General features: G+C 48.1%; 1 protein-coding gene across 4 annotated transcripts in view; it reads right to left on the bottom strand.

Annotated features, from left to right (window-relative positions):
• Window positions 1-13621, bottom strand: part of ZCCHC2 (zinc finger CCHC-type containing 2) — a 43805-nt gene extending 30184 nt beyond the window's left edge. For all 4 annotated transcript variants that reach the window (XM_038127225.1, XM_038127224.1, XM_038127223.1 and 1 more), the window contains exon 1: window positions 12278-13621. In XM_038127225.1, the coding sequence (XP_037983153.1) occupies window positions 12278-13210 (933 nt within the window). In that variant the 5' untranslated portion in view covers window positions 13211-13621. The remainder of the gene's footprint in view (window positions 1-12277) is intronic.
• Window positions 13622-13846: the final 225 nt, after the last annotated feature.

Raw genomic sequence — 13846 nt, forward strand, 5'->3', positions numbered from 1 at the left:
AGAAAGGCATGTGCACAAAGAGCTAGGAAATCAGGAAGTTACTAGCAAGTGTGTGGATTAATCTTTTTTAAGTAAAGCACACCTTTGTTTATCTGTAACAAGTAGTATAACATATGAGCTGATGAAATAGCAAATTCGGGAAAACTGAATGCACCACAAACATTTAGGAGCTGGTCTGCATGAAAACTAGATTTATTCATTCACGATGAAGAACACTGAAAGACCTTCATAAAAGATGGGTAGAGATAAAATATAAATCTCCAGAGAGCACTCTTTATTTTTAAATGCAGGGAGCATAATAATAAGTGCTAGAATACATGTGGTTTGTTGGGTTATTTTAAGGACTTGAGAAATGTAATAAGACAGACCATCAACCAAGATTAGTTGCTGTCTTTGTTGAAGAGGACCCCAAGAGTGCCACAACAGAAAGACCAGAATGAGAAAGCACAGAGGCGGCAAAAGACATCTGGATCCCCTGCCAGTTCTTCAACAAACTTCTTCATATGTGACAGATATATCAGCTAAAGCTGGCTTCATCTTACTAAACCAGATTTACTTCATCTACAGTGCAGGTACAAACTGTGGCAACTCCTAACAGTATATCCAACACATGCAGATCCAGGAAGAGACCAGGCCTCAAGGCTGCCCTGGGCAGCCTTTGGTCAGTAACACCACCAGCAGCACAGTTAGCAAGTGCCTTTAGACTGCACTGCAGGACATTTCAGCTGTTTCATCAAACCGGTGTATGGTTTGTGCTCTGAGCTGTGCGTTGGTAATTTCAGGTTTCAAAGCCATCAGATTTAAAATATAAAGCCTGCTTTGTTTCTTCAAGATAAAACTCACACCAGCCCCCAGTCACTCAGTAAACAATCTCAGCAAACATCTAATAAATTATGAGCTCAATGTCAGATATGGGGTAAGAAAGGAAAACAGCTGTTATGTCAATAAGACTGCAATTTTTATGCTTTAGCATATTTTCAAGTTTAGTTTACTAAAATAAGCCCCAAAACAAGCCACCACACAAGCATGCTCTGGAGAGAACTACTTCCAGAACTCTTAAAAACCCCACTGATACTGTTTCAGCAGACATTTCATAACAACTGTGGGCAGAAACAGTGGAAGTACTTTGGTTTGGTTAACTCCTGATCTAAAAACAATCAAATTTGAGGTCAGACCTTCTCTTGCATTCAAAGTCAGGATATTTGTGTTTTGATTAATGGAAAACAAATTACAGTCCATTCTAAAAAATAATTGCTATCTTAAAAGTCAAATAAACTGTGAGCAGTTTTTAGGAGATGAACAGAAATAGGATTTACTTCAAAAAAGTATTCTGTTCAGCTCATGTCAAAGAAGCATTAAATACTGCTGCTACACCTTCTAATCCTAGAAAATTGCTTCTTACCAAGCACATATATCATCTCTGTAACACATTCAAATACTTTTGCAGTGAATTATTCTAGAATGGTTATTTTTCTATCCATGGCAGCAATCTGTAACAGGCAAACTACAACCACAGTTGAAGACCCCCTTCAAACTGCAAAATAGTACATGTTTCAAACCTTATTTAAATAATTATATCGATTATTATAAAATAACTATAATAATTTATTCACTTGCAGAATTCCTCATGTCCAAAGTTAACCAGTAATATACACTGCGTATTCTGTGACTGCTGGCTTTCACAATAGCTATTGTAACGCAGGAGATAGACAGTGAGAAATCCAGAGCAGTCACAGCTTTATCTTACAGCCTCTAAAGCTCCAGATCCTGTCTTAAGCTGCATTACAACCCTTCACTTTTAGTGTTACCTGCTGTGACAGTTCTACATCAAACTCACAAGTAACTGAAACAGGTGCCACTGTCAGAGCAGACAACTCTAGGGCACAAGTGACTGCAAAGTCTGAAGGGCCAAAGAATATTAAGAGTGGCATCATGTTGCTACCTGGTGCCAGTCACACCAGGAACACAAGCCCTTTAAAGCCTGGTACACTGCTGAGGAAGGTCATGCTGTACAGAACCAGCTGTGCTCGTCCTTTCCTGTCAATGAATACAACATATTCCATGTTCACACAACACACACGAGCGTAAGGTTAACTCTCACATAAGCCTTTGTCACTGTGAGACTTCACTGCAACTCACAGTGCTGCTGCTAATGATTAAAATAGTGAAGCAGGAAATGTGGGTAGCCCCAAACCAGCTGCCAGACAATTAATTTGATAATCACACAGATCTCCGTGATGGAGGATTAACTACATTTCTCCTTGAAAGTGAAACAAGCTAAGAGAGCATCCTACAAATTATCTGCTCTTACAACCTAGACCAGAGTTTTGTATGAAACAGATCTATCCTCACATGGTTGACAGCAAGTACTAAGTTTAAAAAAGCCTTATCATTTGAGACACTTCCCAGGACTGTATCATACGATCACAGAATGTTTTGGGTTGGAAGTGACCGTAAAGATCACCTAGCTCCAATCCCTCTTCCATAGGCAGGGTCACCTTCCACTAGACATGGTTGCTCAGAGCCCCATCCAACCTGGCCTTGAACACCTCCTGGGATGAGGCATCTACAGTTTCTCCAGGCAACCTCTTGCTTCACACCTCCCTCACAGTAAAGAATTTCTTCCTAATATCTAGAATTTGTTGGATTTCTAGCCTGCAAGCACACATTGCCATGTCACATTGAGCTTCTCATCAAAACACACTCTCAAGTACTTCTCCTCAGAGCTGCTCTCAATTCATTCTCTGCCAAGCCTGTATTTTGCGCTTAGGATTGTCCCAAACCACCAGAAGAACATTGTACTTGGCCTAGCTGAACTTCATGAGGTTCACAGAGATTCCTCTCTCAAGCCTGTCAAGGTCCCTGTGGATCCTTCCCTCCAGTGTGACAACTGCAAAACACTACTTGCTGTCATTGGCAAACTTGCCAAGGGTGCCCTTGATCCCACTGTCCATGTCACTGATAAAGATGTTGAACAGCACCCATCCCAGTACCAACCCCAAGGAACTCCAGTTGTCACAGGTTTTTGCTTGGACCAGGCAGCCCTTGAAAACAACTCCTTGAGTGCAACCATCCAGCCAATTTCCTTATCTACTGAGTGGTCCATCTGTCAAATCCGTGCCTCTCCAGTTTAGAGACAAGGCCATCATGTGGGACAGTGTCAAATGCTTTGCACAAGTCTAGGGAAATGATGTCAGTCAATCCTCCTATCAACACTACCACCCCAATGTAGAAGGCCACCAAATTCGTCAGGCATGATCTGTTCTCAGCAAAGCCATGTTTGCCATCAAATGCCTTATTCTCCATGTGCCTTAGCATGGTTTCCAGGAGGATCTGTTTCATGTTCTTGACAGGCAGAGGTGAGACTGACCAACTTCTAGTTCCCTGGGTCTTCCTTGTCTCCCTTTTTTAAAATGGGTCTTATGTTTCCCCTTTTCCGGTCAGTGGAAACTTCACTAGACTGCCATGACTTCTGAAATATGATGGATAGAGGATGAGATACTTCAATTGTCAATTCCTCCAAGACCCATGGATGCATCTCATCACATCCCATTGTCTTGAGCACCCTCACATTCCTTAGATGGTCTTCAACATGTTCTCCTACAGCTGGTGGTTCCTCATTCTCCCAGATCCTGCCTTTGCTGCCGTGACTTCAATGAGCTGGAGCACTTGGTGAAGACTGAAGCAAAAAAAGTTACTGAGTATCTCAGCCTTCTCCATATCCCAAGTGACCAAATATGCCATTGACTTTGAGTCTTTCTCTTACCACTCACGTACGTACAGAAGATTTTGTTGTTGTCATTGACATCCCAGGCTAGATTTAGTTCTATCATGGCTTTAGCTTTCCTAACCTGGCTGCTCAAACAGCTTGTCTATATTTCTCCCAGGGTATCTGTCATTGCCTTACACCCTTTGTGGCCTTCCTTTTCATGTTTGAGTTTGTTGAGAAGCTACTTACTTATCCACACAGGCCTCCTACTATTTCTGCCTGACTTCCTCCGCATTGGGATGCATCACTAATGAGCTCAGAAGAAATTATTCTGTAATATCAATCAATTTTCTGGGGCCCCTCTTCCCTCTGGGGCTTATTTCAAGCTACCAATCAGCCTTCTGAAGAGGAGTCCAGAAGTATTTATGTCCCAAGGTCCAGGGGTGCTCGTCTGTAACGCAAGTACCAAATATCTGAGTGGTGAGCCACCCCACTGAGAAAGATGTTGCTCTGTCTAATGCCATGTGAGCTGAGCAGATCCCAGCTAACCTACACATGACAGATGTCCAAACTCTGCCTTCTATCAATGTAGATGACTGATCAAACAAAGTCATGCTGGCATTGCTTTGGCAATATGTAGTGAAATCTGTTACTGGATAGCCTACTAATCATCATGAGCTAGCGATTGATGCACGTAAGTCTTCTGATGCTTGCACTGCACTTTCATAAAAGAACTATTCATTCATCAGCTCTGATGAGCACTAACATGGGAAACACACTTACAGCAGCTGGACAGCTTGATTAGTTCTACATGCCCAAATATGAAATATTATTTTTCTGCAAGAACTACAGCAAATGTGCTATGAGGGACAGCACTATTCAGCCTTGCAGGCTGTGCAGATGCAAACTGGCACAGCTCGTTCATTCATCTACAAGTGGGAACTGACAAACAAAGCCAGATGAAAGACGGCATTTTGGAAAAAATCAAGGTCTAACTCATGATTGTGAGCTATCAACTACAGCATCTGCACCTTCAACAAAATTGAGTAATGTCAGAATAATCATTAACAGATGTGGTGCCAATTACGAGACCAAAGCCATGATTTGCTTATAACAAACCTTGCAGGCTCTCACTGCTTCACAGCTGTGATACGCAGATGTATCGCTACATAGCTGCGGTAGCGTAAAGGTTCAACATCACCTCTCCAGAAGCAACAACCAGGTGAAACTGTCCGCATATTCGTGTGCTGCTGAACCCTCTCCTGATGACTACAGCAGCAGAGATGAAGCCTTACTCAACACTGAGCAACTGTACCTGCAGCCCACCACTGTGGGGTGTGGCTTGGATACAGGGATAGAACATTCTTGCCATTTTATAATGGAAATCCAGCATATGCATTTAATACTCACAAATGCAAACAGAGAGCAGCAATGCTTCAAAACCTGTTTAATGCTTACCACTGTTGATACAACAGATTGTCCCCTAACCAAAAAAAACCAGTACTGTCTCAGACAAGCTGCTAGGCAAATGCAAGACCAAGACTGCAGACAAATGCCCAACAGACATTGCTGCTAAGCCATGCTCCAATCTGCAAACTTTGAACTATGCAAAGGCACCATCCAATTGCTCTAAGATGCAGAGAAGCTGTTCTGTTCTACAAGAGCAGAATCAGCCTGACCACAAAGATCCACCAAATTATCTCTCTTTTGGCCAAACCAACACACAACTTAGATGTTTCCATGTCAACTTATCTTTTAACACGTAGAATCAACCTCCAGAACAATAATGCTTATTCCACATAGAACCACAGCAGGAGAAATGGGCTGACAGGAATCTCAGAAAGTTCACCATGGGAAAGTGCAAAATCCTACACCTGGACAGGAATAACTACAGGCACCACACATTCGGGGACCTAACAGACTATAGAGTAGCTTTGCAGAAAAAGATCTATACGTATTAAAATGTATGTGTGTGTGTATACACACATCTGAAGGGAGGGTGCAATGAGGATGGAGCCAGGCTCTTTTTAGCAATTACCAGTGACAGAAGCAACAGGCAGAAGCTGAAACACAGGAGGTTCCCTCTGGACATCTGGAAACACTTTTTCATTGTCAGGGTGACTGAGCACAGGTTGCCCAGACAGGCTGTGTAGTCTACATCCTTGAAAACACTCAAAAGTCATCTGGACGTGGTCCTAGGGAATGAGCTGTAGGTAGCCCTGCTTAAGCAAGATGACCTCCAGAGGTCACAGCCAATCTCAGTCCCTTCATGGTTCTGTGACCAGACATAAAATCCCACAATATGTGCAGTAAAAGCCTGACTGGCTGAACATACAGTTGAAATGGATTAGTGCAACTGCCCTATTAACTCATATCTAGTAAGCTGGACTGCATAGAGAGTATGCGCAGGTGCCTAAAAGTACTTTAAAGCATATTTGTTTTGCAAAACTATGTTAAGAGTTTGCCTGTAAGAGGCTGCAACAAAACACTAAATGGAGACACAAACATGACAAAACACCAGCTGATTCTGAGAAGAAAATGGCACCACGTGACAGCTTCAGCAATCACATACTGACTAACTTACAGCACTACCGAATCATAACAATTTTGAGACAAAGGGCATACCAGCCCTCTTACATCACATGAATAAATTCAGCCTGTGGCAATTACATTTGAAGTACAAGACATTGCAGCTACACCTATGATTTACAGCGCTGGGGGAATAACGCACCCCGTGTTTGCTAGAAACAGTGTGTTCTAAGTCTCACCTCCACCTGAGCTTCTGACAGGACTTAAAGCAGTTTCAGCCCAGCCCAATAAGTCCGTGACACAGTACAGAACTTGAAGCAAGAGCCAGCCAAGCATCGGTTCAAGCATTACTCTATCCCCAGGTGGCTGCTCATTCAACAACCCTGCAACATCAGTACTTATGCTATTGTCAGCTGAGTGAATAAAAATAAAATTACTTGAATGCAGGAGTTCAGACTAATACAAAAACTTATTCTTATAAGAGTCTAGAGTGATAGGAAGATTTAAAAAAACATTTGCCCCGGAAGAGTAGTTCACTGAAGTACAGTCAGCACTGAGAAGGGACCATGCCTTCATTACTACATTTAATTACTATCAAAGGGCAATATGTAATTTTGTCCAATCCTTGACTCCAGCATATTTTGAAACTATTCTTTTATGTACAACATTTTAAAACAACAGAAAATCTCTGTCTTGTGGTTATCTTGCTCCTAAGACACTTCCCAAGACACTAAATTTTCTTTAGCAGTTCAAAGTATTTTTATTTTCTTCTCCCAAAAAGACAAGATTAACTGGTTGAGGAAAGGCAATAAACTCACAAAGGAACGCAGCTTCTAGCCAGATCTCTTCCAGTTTTGGTTTCCAAAAGTATAAACCCTTACATTTGGAGGACACTACAGAAATTCACCAACCCTTAAAGGAAAAGTAGGTATTTTGTTTTAATTACAGTAATGAAGAATCAGCTGTAGTCTTTTCTAGGACAGCTGTGGCTAGAGACTGATCATGACAAACAAACAACCTGACAGATTTAAGCAGGCAGAATCCTACAGACTTCAGAGGGTTCACAGACTCAACCATCTTACTGCTGCCGTCTGTACCCTTTTCTGCAGCTCCTTAGAAAAAGCTGAGAGTCCTCTGCACTCCAAGCCCAGTGAGATCCTGCTACTTATAAATAAGTCAGCATTGGGCAACCCTGAAAACTGGACCGCTGCTCAACTACAGCAATCGAAGTACAAGCATTGGGTACAAGTACAAGTCATGGGTATATTTTCAACACCCTCAGTATTCATTTACTCTGCTGGAAAACAAACTGTCAGGGACAACAAAGAGACTGATTAACTCAGTATAATGGGACTGGGAAAGGCTACACACTTGTACTAACACCTCATATTTAGAATTAAACACCTACAACAGCTCAAAGCAGTGAAAGTTTTTACTCTGCAATTTCCTGGAACATCAGCATGCACATCTAGATAGAACTCATTCTTTTAGGCATTGTTTTTATCTAGCTATGACTTCCCTTCCAGAAGACTTCCAGTAATGCTTCTGGAAATTCTTAACTCCCGTTTGGAGACAGAGAAATTCCTGTTCAGAGACAAGGCTGTTAGGTTCTCTGAAGCAGCTGGAATACTTTTCATCTAAGTATTCAAAACTTGTAAAACATTTGTATTTCCCTGGAGTGCACCACCATTTAAAAGATCTTTGCCGAGAGAGAAATGACATTTTTTATCTTTAGGTCTTTTATTTAAACCAGACTCTGAAGATATACTTTTCCTTATACTCAGCTCCATGACACTAAAAACAGTGCACTGCAGACAGAGCTCTTAGATTCTAAAATTAAATTCTACTACTTTATTATGCTGCAAGTGACTGAAGATCAATTATAAAAGCACTCTTCTAATTTGCACACAAAATATCTTATAAATAGAAGTGCACTAAGAAATATATTCTGTAAATAGAAACTTCCCCTTTGTTTGTAAGTAGACACTTTTTTCTGTGAAGAATCCTGCAGTCAACTAATTATATTACTCTTCAACAAACCATTATCTCCAGGAGATTGCTTATTTCAACAGAACCTTGGTTCTATTCCTGTCAAGTATGCCTGAATAAATATTCCAGTGCCTAATGCAAGACATGTTTATTATGTTCTTAGATACTCAGAGCTTCTTCGGTATTTCAGCATTTTGATCCCAGACATCTGATGGGATGGAGAAAGACAAATAATAAAGTCAACTGCTTTGATAACAATGCACTTATTAAACAAAAATAATCAACACCTGAGTTAAGCTATGTGTTCTATTACTTAAACCAATATACAGTGGTATCAACAAGATCTTTGCACATTAATGCTTCTTTTATTCAGCAGCGAATACTGCTGATTTATTCTTATACTTCAGATTCAAAGTTGATATTCTGATGTTTAACACACCAATGACTTTTTTCCGAAAGATGTTCTTATAAATCACACCTTAAATTAAGGATTTGAAAATAGTATCAAGTGTTTCTACTTTAAGCATAAAAACTCCCTAACCTTAATTCAGAACACTTCGTAAAGAAACCAAATTTATAAAGTGTAAGGTAATCCTAGATCTGCCCATCCCACTCCAACAATCCTACCTCCCACAACTTTTGAATTCCCGTTTTGAGCTCAATTTGTTAAAATATATCACTAAAAAAGTTACATTTTCCAGAATCATTGAAATAAGACACTAAAAATAGCAACAATCTTATTAACACTTTGTCATGAAAGCAACTTTATTGTGAGTTCAATTTTATCAGACAACACAGACCCTAAGCAGAAAATGTAACCCCAACAACGGGAAAACAGCAAATTGGTTTACGTTCTAGTAAATCACCCACAAATTCTTTGCAGGTGAACCTCCCAAGCCTTGGTGTCCACTAAAGCTAGATGTTACAGCTCCTCAAAACCTCAAACCGAGCCATTTAGTTTGATACTCCACGTGCGATAGCACAGTCCTTTGCCCTGAAGAATTCAGAACTGACAAACCACCTGATTCTGCTCCACCTGTGAACTCCCTCACGTTTGCAGGATGATTTCCTACGCCTGGCTGCTGCCAGCCATAGGAATATACTAGTATTTCACGGCCCACACTGTGAACAACAGCTCGGAGACCACCTTGCGACGGGTCAGAACGCGGGAGCTGAGAACGCCCGGGAGCGCTAAGCGCGGGAAGACCAGAGCAGAGCTCGCAGCCTCTGCGCACAGAACCGCTGCTGCGCTTTCTCTGCCCGACAGACGGGCACGCCGCAGCCGCCGCACACACGCTCCCCGCCGGCCGCCCTGGGCAGCGCGGCGGGCCCGGCCCGAGCCCCCTGTTATGCAACGGCGGCGCCGCCCCTTCCCGCCGGGCCGGGCGCCGCCCCAAGGGCACGTGACCGGGAGCCAGCGCCGCCATGTTGGACGGGGCGGGAAGCGGCGGCCGCCGGCAGTCACCGCGTCCCTGTCCGCGCAGGGGGCTGCCGGAGCCGCCCTCCGCCCCCGCCGCCACGGCGGGGCAGCGGGGCTGTGCCCTCACGGGGCACGGGCGATACGTGACCCACCCGTCCTCCCCACAAACAAAGAGAGGGGTCACCCCCTTTCCCCGGGCCATGACGGTGCTCGGTGGGCTGGGGCGCCGTGTCCATCCCCGCTTCCCCTCTCATGCCAGTCCTTCAGCCCTCGCCGCAGCCGGCTGTGCCCGTCTAACGGGGGACGAGAAAGTGCCCGTCCTCCGCCCAAGCACCGCCTGCTCCTGCATCGCAGGAGCACCGCGACCACTGCGAGGGCTCCCGAGTGGAGCTGCTTGGGCTGCCCGGCACGGAGCGGGTTATTCCCGGAGATGGAGCCCAGCCCTTCTGACACGAGCCCAGCCGAATGAAATTTCAGGGAGGTCTTTATGAACCGTTCCAGTTCACAGACATAGAGCCCTGAAGGCACTCAAATTTCAGAGATTAAAGGAGAAAAGGCCTGTGGACGCCCGACAGGATTTTAAATCAAGTTCAGTGTAATGCTGCGGCAGCATTTTGCCAGGGAAGCCTTTAACTCCGCCACTGGCTCCATCTCCTCCATCTGCGAGGGTCCCACCGTCCCCGTGGAACGCTGACTGAAAATACTCAGCAGAAACCCACTGATGCCGCTGTTCCCTGTCAGCCATTATTTCCCAGAAAGGCTGTGCTGTATTTACAATTAGCCATTAAGAGAGGGGGGAGGGGAAGGAAAGCCCAGGGAAGCGCTGCCGTTCCACTGCTGTGTCGACTACGGAGTATGTGATGTGCATGTTCAGCCAAGCTGACTCGGGTCTCTCAGTGTTCCCCGAGTAAACAAAACCACCACAACTTGGACAGCTGCTTTTGTGCTGAAGCCAGAACACTGCACAAAACTGACTTCAATTCCAGTAGTTCACGGGAGCCTGCTCTCCCAACTTTGGTGGGACACACTGAGCAACTACAATTGCTGTGCCAGTTCCAGGCAGGAAGTATGTTTCCGGTTACTAGCACTTTAAACCCAGAAGGGACAGTGTTCAGTCTTACCACTTCCTGCAATTCAATCTTTTCTCCGGAAAGATGGACTTTCAGGATTAATTCTGGAATAGAACTAGACTTGATGCAGACCAATGAGCCAAAATAAACACTTTTTGGACCGATGTTCCAAATTCACTGTGATTTCAGTTCTGTAACATCTATCATAACAGTTTATGACCTGCCAAATCCATTTTGGCCTTTAAATGATATAAGCATTTAGTTAATAAATATAATATCAGAAGGCTTAGAAATTGATCCCTGTCTCCTCTGAGTACTCCTCAAGAGCATACCCCATCTTTAGCAAACAGCAGGAGCCATTCCTTTCATACAGCAGGCAACGTAGAAGTTTTTTAGAAGCGGCTGAAATGGACTGCACTGCAAGCAAACTTAGAAACAAAATCCCAAGCCCCAACCCCTACTGCTTTGTACCCTTTTCTGTCAAGTAACTCATGAAAACCTGATGGGTTCAGTGGAACAGCACTATAAACACCCATCTTCCAGCCCTTCCTTCCCCTTGGCACGAGAGGCCATCTATAGACCAAAAACTGCAGAGCTCCATGAGGACAGCTTGGCTGCATAAATACGGGGCAATTTTTAAATCCAATGCTCATCAAGAGAGCAGCAGTGAATGGCACGGCAGGAAAACCTCTGCTTAAACAGAGCTACTGCACAGGAGAATGCTTCCGTTGTCACTCACTGCAAGTCCTCATCCCTGGTGACAGCCACATCCTAGCAACAAGTGGCACATCTGCTTTCAGGATGAGCTTTGCTGTTTCCTGACAGCCACCCAAAAAATCAGTTTTTCTCTGCACAGAAGCTCCAGTTGTGACATTTTAATTTGTTTCTTTAGTGGAATCATCACCACCCCTTCCCTAATGTTGTCACCCATCTCACTGAACCTGGTGTTTCAGAGAACCAGCCTTAGAGCTGGTGACCCGACTGCTGCCCTGATTCTTGCCAAATTCAAGCCTGTGTCTCATTCTGTGAAGGGGCAAGGAAGCAGACTCCATATAAAAAAATATTTCAACTTGTTCTTTTGGTTTGAAGCCCCTAGAGAATGCGCTCTTAGGCAATCTGGTCTCTATCTAGCATTATTATTATTTCTATTTTTACAAGTCTAGTCAAGCTGTTGCTTGTACTCCTGCTTCGTACAGTGACCTACAGCATACGAGGCAGCCAGTTCAGTACTGTGCACCCTGCACTCCAGCACGGCTGAATTCCAGAAAAAAAAAAAAAAAAAACAAAACAAAAACAGCGTTCCAGAAAGCATGGCAGGCTAGGAAAATCAGCCCTTCCCCCCGCCAAGAAATTTGTAGTAGACACTCCGCAGGAGGTTGTGGGGGCGGCCGGGGCTGACACTGCCGTGGTAGGGGGGAGGACGGAAGGGACCACATCCCAATGGGGGGGATTCGGGGAAAGCAAGCAGCCGCTCCTATGAAAACAGGAGGGAGCGATGGAAGAAGGACGAAACCACCCGCTGAGATGGCGCAGCAGGAAGGGCGCAGGACGCGCCGTTACCTGGGCTGGGTGGCGGCCGAAGCCCTCCTCCTCCTCCTCCTGGTCCCCGCACAGGGCCCTCCGCAGCCGCTCCAGGTGCTCCCGCAGGGTGACCCGCTGGTGGAAGGAGAAGGCCGGGTGCAGGGAGGCCATGGTGAAGAGCAGGAGCAGCTCCTCCTGCGCGCCGCAGCCCAGGCCCTGGGCGGCGGGGAGCCCGGCCTGCCCGTTCTCGGCGGCTCCGTCCATCACCACCACCACGTCCCCCTCCTCCTCCTCCTCCTCCTCTTCCTCCTCCTCGGCCGGGGCCCGCCGCGCCGCCGGGCAGCTCTGCAGGATGGAGTCCACCTGGGGCAGGAGGCGGTGCAGGCGGCCGGCGGCCTCGCGGTTCTCGGAGCCCAGCAGGGCCAGGTAGACGATGAGCTTGGAGCGCACGGCGGGGTCGCGGAAGTCGCCCAGCTGCCCGGGGTCGCTGAGCCCGTTGGCCTTGGCCTCCGAGTCGCGGAGGCAGTGGTAGTCCTTGCGGGCCAGGTCCTCCAGGCAGGAGCCCAGGAATCGCAGCTCCAGCGGGTTGCACAGGTCCAGCAGCCCCACCATGAACTCCAAGCGCTGCGCCGAGCCCAGCACCAGCCCGAACCACTCGTACACCGTCTCCTTGTCGGTGCGGGCGGCCGCCGAGCCGGGACCGCCGCCGCCCGGAGCGCCCAGCGAGGCGGGGGGGGGCGGCGGGCCGGGCCCAGGCCCCGGCCCCAGGCCGTGCAGCCGGCTCGGCCTCTCCAGCCCGCACCCCCTCCCCGCGGCCGCGGAGGCGCTCCCGCGAGCCCGGGGCACCTGCTGCTGCAGCGGGAGGTGACAGTCCAGGGCACCGCCGGGCTCCTTCAACCCCGCCGCCGTCGCATCTTCCGCCGCCGCTGCCTTATGGCTCGTCTGCTTCAGGGGCAGCTTCATCTTCAGCATCCTCGGCGGCGGCGCGGGGGGGACGCGACGCCCGCCGGGACCCGGCGGCAGCGGGGAGGTGGCGGCGCGCGCGGCGCTCAGGCGGAGCCGCTCATGCCGCTCATGCGGCCCGGCCGGCGCGGGAGCGACGCGCGCGCACGCGGAGCGGGGGGAAAGGCGGCCGAAACGGTCCCGGCGGGCGGGGAGCGGGGAGTGGGCGGGCGGGGCGGGGCTCGGCTCGCTCGCGGCGGCGGCCGTTCCCCGTCTCCGCCTCTCCCCGGCGCGCTCCCGCGGCGGTTCCCCCTCTCCCCCGCCTGTGCCCGGCGCCCGCGCAGAGCCGGTAGGCGCCGGCGGCGGAGCGCTCGCGGCCCTGGGCCGGCGCGGCGGGACCGGCTGAGGCCCGAGCTCCCGGCGGGGGAGCGGCGGGGCGGGGGGCAGGGGAAGGAGGGGGGCGGCGGGCGGAGCGCGCGCGCTCCTCTCCGCCTATGGGCGCCGCCCGCGTCAGCGCGCGCGCCCGCCCGCGGCCGGGGGGCCCTGGGGGCGCGAGGCGGGGCGGTGCGTTGCGCGCGGGGCTGCGCGCGCGGCGCGCCCCGGGCACGCGCGGCCCCCGCGGCCCCGCCCCGCGCGCGGCCCGGGGACCGGCGGCCGCTTGGGGAA

Source organism: Motacilla alba, chromosome 2 (assembly GCF_015832195.1).
Source record: "Motacilla alba alba isolate MOTALB_02 chromosome 2, Motacilla_alba_V1.0_pri, whole genome shotgun sequence".
In the NCBI taxonomy this organism is placed as follows: domain Eukaryota; kingdom Metazoa; phylum Chordata; class Aves; order Passeriformes; family Motacillidae; genus Motacilla; species Motacilla alba.